Here is a 15,215-nt window from a genome sequence, read left to right on the forward strand (position 1 = left end):
CAGTCCCTCCCAGTCCAAACCAGTGACCCCAAACCCTTTCCAGTCTCTCCCAGTGCCCTCCCAGTCCCTCCCAGTACAAACCAGTAACCCAAAACCCCCCTTTAACCCTTTCCAGTCCCTCACAGTTTGATCCCAGTCCCTCCCAGTACAAACCAGTGACCCAAACCCTTTCCCAGTCCCTCCCAGTTTGATCCCAGTCCTCCCAGTACAAACCAGTAACCCCAAACCCCCCTTTAACCCCTCCCAGTCCCTCCCAGTTTGATCCCAGTCCCCTCCCAGTACAAACCAGTGACCCCAAACCCTTTCCCAGTCCCTCCCAGTCCCTCCCAGTTTGATCCAGTCGCTCCCAGTACGAATCGGGGTTGTTTTTATTGCATTTGTATCAAAGGTGGTTAAAAGGTTATTTACAGGCCACACCCACCGGGGGCGGGCGTGACCTCCCTTGGCCACGCCCCCCCATACATTATTCATTCCCCCTGCCCCTCCCCCCCCAACCCCCACCCCCCCCAATTGTGCGCGCGTGGGGGGGAGGGGCCGAACCCACGCCCCTCCCCCACCCCAATGGCTTTGAGGCCCCTCCCCCACTCGCAGGGGGCGTGGCTTCTGAAGGGGGCGGGGTTTATGGGGTGTGGGCGGGTTTACCCCATTTTAACCCCTCCCCCTTTTGTCTCTGAACATCCCCAAATCTCCCCCACCCCCACCCCATCAATGGGCGTGGCTTCCGAGAGGGGCGGAGCTTATGGGGCTGTGGGCGGGGCTCATCCCACTTTAACCCCTCCCCCTTTGAACATCCCCAAACCCCTCCCCCTCCCCTCCCCTCCCCCCTTTTTGCGTTGTCCCCTCCCCCCTCCCGTGGTTGGGGGAGGGGCTAATGGGGGTGGGCGCCCCTCCCCCTCCCCAGGCCCCGCCCCCCGCCCCTCCCCCCCCTCAGATGAAGAATTCCTCCTTGCGCTTCCCCCCCTCCCCCCCAGGAACGCCTCGCGCGCCTCCCCCTGGTCCTCGAGGGCGCTGGCCTCGTGCGTCAGGTACGAGCCTGGAAATGGGGAGAAAACCGGGAAATTGGGAAAAATGGGAAATTAATAACGGGGGAAAATGGGGAAAAAACCTGAGGGGAAAATGGGGAAAAAACCCGGGGGAATTAGGGTAAAAAATGGGGTAAAAACGGGGGGAAATGCAGCGGCCTCGTGCGTCAGGTACGAGCCTGAAAATGGGGCGAAAAACCGGGAAATTGGGAAAAATGGGAAATGTGGGAATAACGGGGGAAAATGGGGAAAAAAAACTGGGGGAATTTGGGTGAAAAACGGGTAAAAAATGGGGTAAAAACAGGGGGAAATGCAGCGGCCTCGTGCGTCAGGTACGAGCCTGAAATGGGGAGAAAAAACGGGAAATTGGGAAAAATGGGAAATGTGGGAATAACGGGAAAATGGGGAAAAAAACTGGGGGAATTTGGGTGAAAAACGGGGTAAAAACGGGGGGAAATGCAGCGGCCTCGTGCGTCAGGTACGAGCCTGGAAATGGGGAGAAAAACCGGGAAATTGGGAAAAATGGGAAATGTGGGGATAACGGGGGAAAATGGGGGGAAAAAACTGGGGGAAAATGGGGAAAAAAAACGGCGGAATTTGGGTAAAAAATGGGGTAAAAACAGGGGGAAATGCTCCGGCCTCGTGCATCAGGTACGAGCCTGGAAATGGGGCGAAAAACCGGGAAATTGGGAAAAATGGGAAATGTGGGAATAACGGGGGAATCTGGGGAAAAAAACTGGGGGAATTTGGGTGAAAAACGGGTAAAAAATGGGGTAAAAATGGGGGAAAAACAGGGGGAAATGCAGCGGCCTCGTGCGTCAGGTACGAGCCTGGAATGGGGAGAAAAACCGGGAAATTGGGAAAAATGGGAAATGGGGGGAAAAACGGGGGGAAAATGGGGAAAAACGGGTAAAAAATGGGGGGAAAATGGGGTAAAACCAGGGGAAATGCAGCGGCCTCGTGTGTCAGGTACGAGCCTGGAACGGGGCGAAATGGGGGGAAAATGGGGAAATTTGGGGACATTGAGGGATTGGGGCAAGAAATGGGGAAAAATGCAGAAATTTGGGGGGAAAATGGGGGAATTTGGGGACATTCGGGGACACACCCAGGACCCGCCCAGGATGTCCCCACCCCTCCCTGGCCACGCCCCCACAGCCCCACCCACACATTGGCCACACCCCCGCTGACCACACCCCTTCCCACCCTCGTAACCCCGCCCCCTCATAGAGCCCCGCCCCTTCCACCCGCCCACACAACGCCTGGCCACACCCCCAAACACCAAACCACGCCCCTCCCGCGGCCGCCCCACCCATTGCATAAACCCCGCCCGTTTTTGGAGGCCACGCCCCCTGCGGGAAGCCCCGCCCACCTTTCTGCCGCACCGAGCACCAGACGAGGGCCCCGAGCAGGAGGAGGAGCAGGAACACGAGCAGCGCCAAGGCCCCGCCCACCACGGCGAAAGGCCCCGCCCCCTGCGCCGCCACCACCGCACCTGGGTCTGCGGGGAGGGGGAGGGGCGGTCAGGGCCCAGGTGCGCCCAGATGTGCCCCGGGTGTGCATGGATGTGCCCAGGTGTGACCTGAGTGTAGCCAGGTGTGCCCAGGTGTGCCCAGGTGTGTTCCAGGTGCCCCCCAGGTGTGCCCAGGTGTGCCCAGGTATGACCAAGGTGTGCTCAGGTGTACCCAGGTGTGCTCCATATGTGCCCGGATATGACCGAGGTGTGCCCAGGTGTGTTCCAGGTGCCCCCAGGTGTGACCTGAATGTAGCCAGGTGAGCCCCAGGTGTGCCCAGGTGTGCCCAGGTGTGCTCCATATGTGCCCGGATATGACCCAGGTGTGCCCAGGTGTGTTCCAGGTGCCCCCCAGGTGCCCCCAGCCATGCCCAGGTGCCCCCCAGGTGCCCCCAGGTGTGACCTGAGTGTAGCCAGGTGAGCCCAGGTGTCCTCCAGGTGTGCCCAGGTATCCCCCAGGTGCCCCCAGGTGTGTTCCAGATGCACCCAGCCATGCCCAGGTGCCCCCAGGTGCCTCCCAGCCGTCCCCAGGTGCCCCAAGCCGTGCCCCAGGTGCCCCCAGGTGTGCCCAGGTGTGTTCCAGGTGCCCCCCAGGTGTCCCCAGGTGTGCTCAGGTGTGTTCCAGGTGCCCCCAGGTGTGCTCCATGTGTCCCCCAGCCGCCCCCAGCCGCCCCCAGGTGCCCGCACTCACCGTACACCACCAGCACGTAGGTGTCGTGGGCGCGGCCGTGGGCGTTGCCCACCTGGCAGGTGTAGGAGCCGTTGTCCTGCGGCGCCAGCGCCGGCAGCGTCAGGCGCTCGCCCTCGGCCCGCGCCCGCGGCGGCAGGGACTCGTTCCCGCGGCTCCAGGACACCTCGGTGGGGCTGCAGGTGTGCCCAGGGGTCACCAGGTGTGCCCAGGTGTGCCCTCAGCCACCCCCAGGTGTGCCCAGGTGTGCCCAGGTGTGCCCACAGCCACCCCCATCCATCCCCAGGTGTGCCCAGGTGTGCCCAGGTGTGCCCTCAGCCACCCCCAGGTGTGCCCAGGTGTGCCCAGGTGTGCCCACAGCCACCCCCAGGTGTGCCCAGGTGTGCCCAGGTGTGCCCACAGCCACCCCCATCCACCCCCAGGTGTGCCCAGGTGAGCCAGGGGTCACCAGGTGTGCCCAGGTGAGCCCAAAATCCCCAATTTTCACCCAATTTTTGACGTTTTGCCTCCTTTCTCCACCACCAGGTAGCCCCAGGTGTGCCCAGGTGAGCACCAAGGTGTGCCCAGGGGTGCCCAGGGGTGCTCTGATCCCTCCCAGGTGAGCACCAAGGTGTGCCCAGGTGCCCCCAGGTGCGCTCCAATCCCCCCCAGGTGCTCCCAGGTACCCCCAGGTGTGTTCCCAGGTGTCCCCAGGTGCCCCCAGGTGTGCCCAGGTGCCCCCAGGTGTGCTCCAATCCCCCCCAGGTGCTCCCAGGTACCCCCAGGTGTGTCCCCAGGTGTCCCCAGGTGTGTCCCCAGGTGTCCCCAGGTGCCCCAGGTGTGTCCCCAGGTGCCCCCCAGCCTTACCGGGGGTTGCCGTTGATGGCACAGGTGAGCACCAAGGTGTCGCCTTCGCGCAGGACGCTCTGCGAGGGGTGGATCCGCACCGAGGGGGGGTCTGCGGGCACAGGTGGGCACGGGTTGGCACCTGGGCACACCTGGGCACACCTGGGATGCACCTGGTGACAACACCTGGAGTCCCATGGTGGCACCTGGTGGCACCTGGGGTGTTCCTGGTGGCACATGGGGACACCTGAGTGCACCTGTGTGCACCTGGGCACACCTGGGCACACCTGGGCGCCACCTACTGGCACCTGAGATGTACCTGGTGGCACCTGGTGGCACCTGGGCACACCTGAGGCGCACCTGGGGACTCCCTGGTACCACCTGGGGGCACCTGGGATATACCTGGGCACACCTGGTGCCACCTGTGCCCGTGTCCCCAGTGCTCCCCCGTGTTCCGTCCCCTCCCTGCCGCTCCAGCCCAGCCCCCCCAGTGCCCTCCCAGTACAAACCAGTGACCCCAAAGCCCCCTTTTAACTCTTTCCCAGTATATCCCAGTATAAACCAGTACAAACCAGTCCCTCCCAGTGCCCCAATAATGAACCCAAACCCTTTCCCAATCCCCTCCCAGTATAAACCAGTTTATCCCAGTCCCATCCCAGTTTCTCTCCATTAACTCGGAGCTCCCCCTGGTGGCGGCTTTGAGAACTGCAGCGCCCTCCCAGTCCCTCCAGTTTATCCCAGTCCCTCCCAGTCCCTCCCAGTTTATCCCAGTCCCCCCCAGTCCCTCCCAATCCCCTCCCAGTCCCCCCCCAGTTTATCCCAGTATATCCCAGTTCCCCTCACACTGCACGTCCAGCTGGAACTGCGTCTGCCGCCTCTGGCCCCGCCCCAGGGCGGGGTGCGTGGCCTCGCAGGTGACGATGGCGCCGTGGTCGCGCCGCTCCGGCCGCAGGTGCAGCACCGAGCGCTGCCAGAACACCTTGCCCTCCTGCCGGTGGCTGCTGCGCCCTGGGGCGGGGCACGGGGGGCACAGGTGGGTGCAGGTACCCCCAGGTGTGCTCCCAGGTACCCACAGGTACCCCCAGGTGTGCCCAGGTGTGCCCAGGTGTGCCCCAGGTGTGCCCCCAAATACCGACAGTACCCCCAGGTGTGCCCAGGTGTGCTCCCAGGTACCCACAGTACCCCCAGGTGTGCCCCCAAATACCCACAGGTACCCATAGCTGTGCCCAGGTGTGCTCCCAGGTACCCCCAGGTGTGCTCCCAGGTACCCCCAGGTGTGCCCAGGTGTGCCCCCAAATACCCACAGGTACTCATAGGTGTGCCCAGGTGTGCCCAGGTGTGCCCTCAAATACCCACAGGTACCCCCAGGTGTGCCCCCAAATACCCACAGTACCCCCAGGTGTGCCCCAAATACCCACAGTACCCCCAGGTGTGCTCCCAGGTACCCCTAGATGTGCCCAGGTGCCCCCAGGTAGCTCCAAACCCCCCAAAATCCCTGATTTTCACCCAGGTTTTTTAACTTTATCCCCGCCCAGGTGCCCCCAGGTGCATCCCCAGGCGTCCCCAGATAGCCCCAGGTGCCCCCAGGTATCCCCAGGTGTGCCCAGGTGACTCCAAACCCCCCAAAATCCCCATTTTTCACCTGATTTTCACCCAGTTTTTTTCCTTTATCCCCTCCCAGCTGCATCCCCAGGTGTGCCCAGGTGCCCCCAGATATCCCCAGGTGCATCCCCAGGTGCCCCCAGATAGCCCCAGGTATCCCCAGGTGTATCCCCAGGTGTGCCCAGGTATCCCCAGGTGCCCCCAGGTAACTCCAAACCCCCCAAAATCCCCATTTTTCACCTGATTTTCACCCAGTTTTTTTCCTTTATCCCCTCCCAGGTGCCCCCAGGTGTGCCCAGGTGCCCCCAGGTAACTCCAAACCCCCCAAAATCCCCATTTTTCACCCGATTTTCACCCAGTTTTTTTCCTTTACCCCCTCCCAGGTATCCCCAGGTGCCCCCAGATATCCCCAGGTAGCTCCAAACCCCCCAAAATCCCCATTTTTCACCTGATTTTCACCCAGTTTTTTTCCTTTACCCCCTCCCAGGTGCCCCCAGGTGTCCCCAGGTGCATCCCCAGGTGTCCCCAGTCCCCCCCAGGTGCATTCCCAGATGTCCCCAGGTGTCCCAGCTCACCTGGCAGCTCGCGGCGGTCGCGGTACCAGCGCAGCGTCGCCATCGGCCGCGCCCGGGGCACCAGGCAGGTGAGCTCCAGCTCCTCCCCCTCCACCGCCAGCGCCCCCGCCTCGACCAATGGGGGCTCGGGGGGCACTGGGGGCACAGGGGGACACGTGAGATGGACAGGTGAGGGGGGGACAGGTGAGGGGGGGACAGGTGAGGGGGGGACAGGTGAGGGGGGGACAGGTGACACAGCGACAGGTGGGACATGGACAGGTGACACAGGGACAGGTGAGACAGGGACAGGTGAGGGACAGGTGAGGGGGGGACAGGTGAGATAGGGACAGGTGGGACAGGGACAGGGACAGGGACAGGTGAGGGACAGGGACAGGTGGGACAGGTGAGAGACAGGTGACATCCAAGTGACATCCAGATGAGCCAGGTGAGATCCAGGTGAGATTGAGGTGATCCAGGTGAGATCCAGGTGACATTGGGGTGATCCAGGTGACCCAGGTGAGATCCAGGTGAGATCCAGGTGAGCCAGGTGAGATCCAGGTGAGATCCAGGTGACATTGGGGTGATCCAGGTGACAGCCAGGTGACATCCAGGTGAGATCCAGGTGACATTGGGGTGATCCAGGTGACAGCCAGGTGACATTCAGGTGAGATCCAGGTGACACAGGTGAGATCAAGGTGATCGAGGTGACACAGGTGAGATCCAGGTGACAGCCAGGTGACATTGGGGTGATCCAGGTGACCCAGAGGGAAGGACAACAGAGACAAGAGCAGAGAGGTGAGGGCCGAGGGTCAGGGGACAAAGGGACAAAGGGACAAAGGGACAAAGGGACAGCTGTGCCCAGGTGTGCCCAGGTAACTCCAAACCCTCCAAAATCCCCATTTTTCACCCCGTTTTTTTCCTTTATCCCCTCCCAGCTGCCCCCAGCTGTGCCCAGGTGTGTGCCCCATGCCCAGGTGTGTGCCCAGGTGTGTGCCCCATACCCAGCACGGTGAGCGTGGCTCTCTGGTGGTGGGTGATATCGGTGTGCCCAAAATCCCCATTTTTGGCCATTTTTCACCCGATTTTCACGGGGTTTTTTTCCTTTACCCCCTCCCAGCTGTGCCCAGCTGTGCCCAGGTGTGCCCAGGTGTGTTCCCCATACCCAGCACGGTGAGCGTGGCTATCTGGTGGTGCGTGTCATCCGCGTACAGCTGGCAGAAGTAGCCGCCCTCGTCCTCCAGCCGGGCCCGCGCCAGGCGCAGCCGCAGCCGCCGGCGGCTGAACTCGGCCAGCTCGAAACGCTCGTCCTTTAGAGCTTGGGGACAAACAGGGACATTGTGGGGACATCCTTGGGGTCATGGTGTCACCCATGGGGTCACTGTGCCACCTACAGGGTCACTGTGTCACCCACTGTGTCACTGTGTCACCCATAGACAGACAAACACACAGAGCCACCCCCAGCTCGAAACGCTCGTCCTTCAGGGCTTGGGGACAGATGGGGACATTGTGGGGACATTGTGGGGACATCCACAGGGTCACGGGGTCACCCACAGGGTCACAGGGTCACCCATGGGGTCACAGGGTCACCCATGGACAGACAGACACACAGACACAGACACACAGACACACAGACACACAGAGCCACCCCCAGCTCGAAACGCTCGTCCTTTAGAGCTTGGGGACAAATGGGGACATTGTGGGGACATCCTTGGGGTCATGGTGTCACCCATGGGGTCACAGGGTCACCTACAGGGTCACTGTGTCACCCACAGGGTCATGGTGTCACCCATGGCCACCCCCAGCTCGAAACGCTCGTCCTTCAGGGCTGGGGACACATGGGGACATTGTGGGGACATCCACGGGGTCACAGGGTCACCCATGGACACACAGACACACAGACACAGACACACAGACACAGACACACAGAGCCACCCCCAGCTCGAAACGCTCGTCCTTTAGAGCTTGGGGACAAACGGGGACAGAAATGTCACCCACGGGGTCACGGGGTCACAGGGTCACCTACAGGGTCACCCATGGACACACAGACAGACACAGACACAGACACAGACACACAGACACAGACACAGACACAGGCACACAGAGCCACCCCCAGCTCGAAACGCTCGTCCTTTAGAGCTTGGGGACAAATGGGGACATTGTGGGGACATCCTTGGGGTCATGGTGTCACCCATGGGGTCACAGGGTCACCTACAGGGTCACTGTGTCACCCACAATGTCACTGTCACCCACAGAGCCACCCCCAGCTCGAAATGCTCGTCCTTCAGGGCTTGGGGACACATGGGGTCACAGGGTCACCCACGGGGTCATGGTGTCACCCATGGGGTCACTGTGCCACCCACTGTGTCACGGTGTCAACCATGGACAGACACAGACACACAGAGCCACCCCCAGCTCGAAACGCTCGTCCTTCAGGGCTGGGGACACATGGGGACAACAGGGTCACCCACGGGGTCATGGGGTCACCCATGGTGTCACCCACGGGGTCACAGGGTCATGGTGTCACCCATGGTCACCCCCAGCTCGAAACGCTCGTCCTTCAGGGCTGGGGACACATGGGGACATTGTGGGGACATTGTGGGGACATTGTGGGGTCACCCTGACATCACCACAGGGTCACAGAGTCACTGACCCAATGTCCCCAATGCCCCCAGTGTCCCCAAATCACATTTTCCCAATTTCCCCCCAAATTTCCCCATTTTTTCCTCAGTATCCCAAATGTCCCCAATGTCCCCAAGCTCCCCAAATCTCATTTCTCCCCATTTTCCCCCCAGATTTCCCCATTTTTCCCCCAGCTGTCCCCATTGTCCCCATTCCCCCCAGGTGTCCCCATTGTCCCCATTGTCCCCGGTGTCCCCATTCCCCCCATTGTCCCCATTCCCCCCAGGTGTCCCCATTGTCCCCATTGTCCCCGGTGTCCCCGGTGTCACCTCGGGTGCCATTGAAGAACAGCGTCTGCCGGGCTGGGTTCTGGATGACCACGATGGAGCCGTCGTACCTGTGCAGGTGACAGGTGATCTCTGCAGTGCCACCCTCCAGGACGGTGACATTCTCTGCTTGGACCTCCTGGCACCGCCCTGGGGACACACAGGGGACATTGGGGACACACAGGGGACATTGGGGACATTGGGGACACACAGGTGATCTCTGCAGTGCCACCCTCCAGCACGGTGACATTCTCTGCCTGCACCTCCTGGCACCGCCCTGGGGACAGTGGGGACACACAGGGGTCACACAGGTGACATTGGGGACACACAGGGGTCACCCAGGTGATCTCTGCAGTGCCACCCTCCAGCACGGTGACATTCTCTGCTTGGACCTCCTCGCACCGCCCTGGGGACACACAGGGGACATTGGGGACACCCAGGTGATCTCTGCAGTGCCACCCTCCAGGACAGTGACATTCTCTGCTTGGACCTCCTGGCACCGCCCTGGGGACATTGGGGACACACAGGGGACATTGGGGACACACAGGTGATCTCTGCAGTGCCACCCTCCAGCACGGTGACATTCTCTGCTTGCACCTCCTGGCACCGCCCTGGGGACACACAGGGGACACACAGGGGACATTGGGGACACACAGGTGATCTCTGCAGTGCCACCCTCCAGGACAGTGACATTCTCTGCCTGCACCTCCTGGCACCGCCCTGGGGACATTGGGGTCACACAGGGGACATTGGGGACACACAGGGGACATTGGGGACACCACGGGGTCACCATGGGGACAGGGACACTCAGGGGACACCCACAGGGGTCACACAGGTGACAGGGGGGACAGGGGACACCACAGGGTCACCAAAGGGGACACAGGGACAGGTCCACCATGGGGGACAGGTGACACAGGGACACAGGGACAGAGGCACACAGTGACATGGTGACACAGGGGACACAGGGACACAGGGGACACAGGGACACAGGGACACAGGGACAGGGCACACAGTGACATGGTGACACAGGGGACACAGGGGACACAGGGGACACAGGGACAGGGGACACAGGACAGGTGACACGGGACACAGGGGACACAGGACAGGCCACCAGAGGGGACAGGGACACCCACACACAGCCAGGGACAGGGACACAGGGGACACAGGGACACAGGGGACACAGGGACACAGGGGACACAGGGACAGGAGGACAGAGGGACACAGGGACAGGGGACACAGAGGGACACAGAGGACACCAGGGACAGCATCCCTGGGGTGCTGGGGACATTTGGGGACACTGCCAGCAGGGCCACCTCAGCTGAGGGGACAGGGGGACACAAGGGGACAGGGACAGAGGGACAGGGACAGGGACAGAGGGACAGGGACACACAGGGTGACAGGGACAGGGACACAGGGTGCTGGGGACACTGGCAGCAGGGCTGGGGACACTGGGGACAGCAGGAGGGTGGCACTGGGGACACCAACACTGGGGACAGTGACAGCACCGGGGTGTGGGGACACTGGGGACAGCGGTGACACCGTCCTGAGGAGGGTGGCACTGGGGACGGCCAGGATGGGGACAGGGACAACACTGGGGACAGTGACACAGGGGTTTGGGGACACTGGGGACAGTGACAACACCAGGGACAGGGACAACACCGGGCTTTGGGGACATTGGGGACAACACCGGGGACAGCAGGAGGGTGGCACTGGGGACAGTGACAGTGACAGTGACAGTGACACCCCCCAGTGTCCCCGAGTGTCCCCTCCGGTTGCCGTGACAACACCGGGGGTGGTGACACCGAGGGGGCTCGGGGACATCGGGGGGGTGACAATGACAATGGGGGGGTGACAGTGACAATGGGGGGGTGACAATGGGGGGGTGGTGACACCGAGGGGGGGTTGGGGACACCGAGGGGTCACTGGTGACAATGAGGCGGAGTTGGGGACATTTTGGGGGAGTTGGGGACACCAAGGGAGGGTTGGGGACATCGGGGAGGTGACAATGACAATGGGGGGGGTGACAATGACAATGGGGGGGGTGACAGTGACAATGGGGGGGGTGACAGTGACAATGGGGGGGTGACAATGGGGGGTGACAGTGACAATGGGGGGGTGACAGTGACAGTGGGGGGGTGACAGTGACAATGGGGGGGTGACAATGGGGGGGTGACAGTGACAATGGGGGGGGTGACAGTGACAATGGGGGGGGTGACAATGGGGGGGTGACAGTGACAGTGGGGGGGTGACAGTGACAATGGGGGGGGTGACAATGGGGGGGTGACAATGACAACAGGGGGGTGACAGTGACAATGGGGGGGTGACAATGGGGGGGTGACAATGGGGGGGTGACAGTGACAATGGGGGGGTGACAGTGACAGTGGGGGGGTGACAGTGACAATGGGGGGGTGACAATGACAATGGGGGGGTGACAGTGACAACAGGGGGGTGACAGTGACAATGGGGGGTGACAATGACAATGGGGGGGTTGACAATGACAGTGGGGGGGTGACAGTGACAATGGGGGGGTGACAATGACAATGGGGGGAGGGGTGACCCCCATTCTGCTGTGTCAGCACAATCCCCTCCCCTCCCCCCCCTCAAGGTCACCCCCGCGCCAAGGTCACCGTGTCCCCAAGGGGGGGAGGGGACAATGGGGGGGGTTGGGGACAATGGGGGGGGTTGGGGACAATGGGGGGGGGTTGGGGACAATGATGGGTGGGGGAGGGGACAATGGCCCTTTCAGTGTCACCCACGCTCGGGGACAGCCCCGGTGGCGCCTGGCACCCCACGGGGGGGGGGAGGGGACAATAAAGGGACACCCCCGCCCCTCCCCCACCCCCCCCCCACGGTGGCTTTGGGGACATTGGGGACGTTGGGGGAGGGGCGGGGAGTCCCCGAAATGGGGGAAAAAAACCCAAAAAAGGGGGGGGGGAGGGGACAGAGGGGACCTTGGGGACAGAGGGGGGGAGGGGACCTTGGGGACACAGGGGGGGGGAGGGGACCTTGGGGACATCGCCACCCGCAGGGGGGGGGGGACACGCGAGGGTGGGGGAGGGGCTGCGGCAGAGAGCGCGGCCGGGATTGGGGAGGGGGCGAGGGGGGACCTTGGGGCATTTTTGGGGTTTTTTGGGGTTTTTTGGGGGGTTCGGGGAATGCGGGGAGGGGTCGGGAAATTTTGGGGATTTTTTGGAATTTTTGGAGATTTTTTTGGGGATTTTTTACAATTTTTTTTTATTTTTTGAGGGATTTTTTGGTATTTTTTTGCGATTTTCCGGGTTTTTTTGGGTTTTTTTGGGGGGTTTGGGGGTTCGGGGGGTTTGGGGAGGGGTCGGGATTTTTTTGGAATTTTTTGGGATTTTTTGGGGATTTTTTGGGATTTTTTGGGATGATTTTTTTTATTTTGTGGGGATTTTTTTGCCGTTTTGCAGGAGGGTTTATTGGGGTCGGGGTTTTTGGGTCTGGGGGCTTTTTTTGGGGGGGTTTTGGGATTTGGGGAGGGGTCGCGGGGAGGGTCCGGATTTTTTTGGGATTTTATTGGAATTTTTAGGAATTTTTCTGGATTTTTGGGGGATTTTTTGGCCGATTTTTGGGGGGGGTATTTTGGGGTCGGGTTTTTTTGGGTCTGGGGGTGTCCCAGGGGGATTTTGGGGTGCGGGGAATTTGGGGAGGGGGCGCGGGGGGGGTCCGGATTTTTCGGGATTTTTTAGGAATTTTTTTGCGATTTTTTGGGATTTTTTAGGGATTTTTTCGGGGGGGTTTTTTGAGGTCGGGTTTTTGGGGTCTGGGGGTGTCCCCCAAGGGGATTTTGGGGTGCAGGGAATTTGGGGAGGGGTCGCACTGACCGTGTCCGGATTTTTAGGGATTTTTTAGGGATTTTTTTGGATTTTTTCGGGATTTTTTTGGGGGGGTTTTTTGGGGCCGGGTGTTTTGGGTCTGGGGGTGTTTCCCAAGGGGATTTTGGGGCGCAGGGAATTTGGGGAGGGGTCGCACTGACCGTGTCCGCATTTTTTGGGGTTTTTTCAGGATTTTTTCGGGATTTTTTCGGGGGGGTTTTTTGAGGTCGGGTTTTTGGGGTCTGGGGGTGTTTCCCAGGGTATTTTGGGGCTCGGGGAATTTGGGGAGGGGTCGCACTGACCGTGTCCGGATTTTTGGGGATTTTTTAGGAATTTTTCGGGATTTTTTCGGGGGGGTTTTTTTGGGGCTGGGTGTTTTGGGTCTGGGGGTGTCCCCAAGGGGATTTTGGGGCTCGGGGAATTTGGGGAGGGGTCGCACTGACCGTGTCCGCATTTTTGGGGATTTTTTAGGAATTTTTCGGGATTTTTTCGGGGGGGTTTTTTGAGGTCGGGTGTTTTGGGTCTGGGGGTTTTTCCCAGGGGGATTTTGGGGTGCAGGGAATTTGGGGAGGGGTCGCACTGACCGTGCCCGGATTTTTGGGGATTTTTCAGGATTTTTTTGGGTATTTTCGGGGGGGTTTTTTGAGGTCGGGTTTTTGGGGTCTGGGGGTGTTTCCCAGGGGATTTTTGGGGCTCAGGGAATTTGGGGAGGGGTCGCACTGACCGTGTCCGGATTTTTAGGGATTTTTTAGGAATTTTTTTGGATTTTTTTGGGATTTTTTCAGGGGGGTTTTTGAGGTCGGGTTTTTGGGGTCTGGGGGTTTTTCCCAAGGGTATTTTGGGGTGCAGGGAATTTGGGGAGGGGTCGCACTGACCGTGTCCGGATTTTTGGGGATTTTTTAGGAATTTTTCGGGATTTTTTTGGGGGGGTTTTTTGAGGTCGGGTTTTTGGGGTCTGGGGGTGTTTCCCAGGGTATTTTGGGGCTCAGGGAATTTGGGGAGGGGTCGCACTGACCGTGTCCGGATTTTTGGGCATTTTTCAGGATTTTTTTGGGGTTTTTTTGGGGGGGTTTTTGAGGCCGGGTTTTTGGGGTCTGGGGGTGTTCCCCAAGGGGATTTTGGGGCTCGGGGAATTTGGGGAGGGGTCGCACTGACCGTGTCCGGCGGCCCAGAGCAGCAGCAGCCCCGGCAGCAGCGCGGGGGGGGCGCACGGGGGGGGCTGCATGGCGGCCGAGCCTCCGCCGCTGCCGCTTCCCCACCTGCCGGGCCCGAGCGGATAATGAGATGCTAATGAGATGCTAATGAGATGCGGGAGGCCGGGCCAATGGCGAGGAGGAGGGGGAGGAGTTGGTTTGGTGGTGGTGGGGGGAGGGGTTTGTGGGGTAAAAGGAGAAAGAGCCCCGAAAAACGGAGAAATGGGCCCAGAAAAGGGACGGGGGAATTTGGGGGGATTGGGGGCGCTCAGGGGGATTTGGGGGCATTTTGGGGGCATTTTGGGGGGATTTGAGGGGATTTGAGGGGGGTTTGGGAGGTCTGGGGGAGCTGAAGGGGGGATCTGGGGGATTTGAGGGGTCTGGGGGGCATTTTGGGGGGATCTGGGTGGATTTTGGGGGGATTTGAGGGGATTTATGGGGGGTTTGAAGGGGTCTGGGGGGCATTTGGAGGGGATTTGGGGGGGTCTCAGGGGGATTTGGGGGCTCTGGGGGTGCTCAGGGGGAATTTGGGGGGATCTGAGGGGTCTTGAGGGGATTTTGGGGGGGTTTGAAGGGGTCTGGGGGCATTTGGGGGCGATTTGAGGGGGATTTGGGGGAGTTTGGGGGATCTCAGGGGGATTTGAGGGGTCTGGGGGGTCTCAGGAGGGGTCTGGGGGGGATTTGAGGGGCATTTTGGGGAGATTTTGGGGGAATTTGAGGGGATTTTGGGGGGGTTTGAAGGGGTCTGGGGGCGTTTGGGGGCGATTTGAGGGGTCTGGGGGGGATTTGGAGGGGGTTTGGGGGGATTTGGGGGGGTCTCAGGGGGATTTGAGGGGTCTGGGGGGTCTCAGGAGGGGTCTGGGGGGGATTTGAGGGGCATTTTGGGGAGATTTTGGGGGAATTTGAGGGGATTTTGGGGGGGTTTGAAGGGGTCTGGGGGCGTTTGGGGGCGATTTGAGGGGTCTGGGGGGGGATTTGGAGGGGGTTTGGGGGGATTTGGGGGGGGTCTCAGGGGGATTTGAGGGGTCTGGGGGAGCTCA

General features: G+C 60.9%; 1 protein-coding gene and 1 long non-coding RNA gene across 2 annotated transcripts; one reads left to right on the forward strand and one right to left on the reverse strand.

Annotated features, from left to right (window-relative positions):
- Positions 1-927: 927 nt before the first annotated feature.
- LOC143696342 (cell adhesion molecule 4-like) lies at positions 928-14,271 on the reverse strand. The gene is given in 10 exon segments (XM_077192487.1): positions 928-962; positions 965-1,033; positions 2,392-2,520; positions 3,224-3,396; positions 4,067-4,157; positions 4,889-5,053; positions 6,223-6,357; positions 7,364-7,516; positions 9,150-9,296; positions 14,138-14,271. Coding segments are annotated over 10 exon segments (1,167 nt in total). The 5' UTR covers positions 14,208-14,271.
- On the forward strand, positions 6,601-6,898 carry LOC143696343 (uncharacterized). The gene is made up of 3 exons (XR_013185748.1): positions 6,601-6,646; positions 6,678-6,739; positions 6,813-6,898. It is a non-coding gene; the product is annotated as an uncharacterized LOC143696343 (long non-coding RNA).
- Positions 14,272-15,215: the final 944 nt, after the last annotated feature.

This window comes from Agelaius phoeniceus, chromosome 33 (genome assembly GCF_051311805.1).
Source record: "Agelaius phoeniceus isolate bAgePho1 chromosome 33, bAgePho1.hap1, whole genome shotgun sequence".
Classification (NCBI taxonomy): domain Eukaryota; kingdom Metazoa; phylum Chordata; class Aves; order Passeriformes; family Icteridae; genus Agelaius; species Agelaius phoeniceus.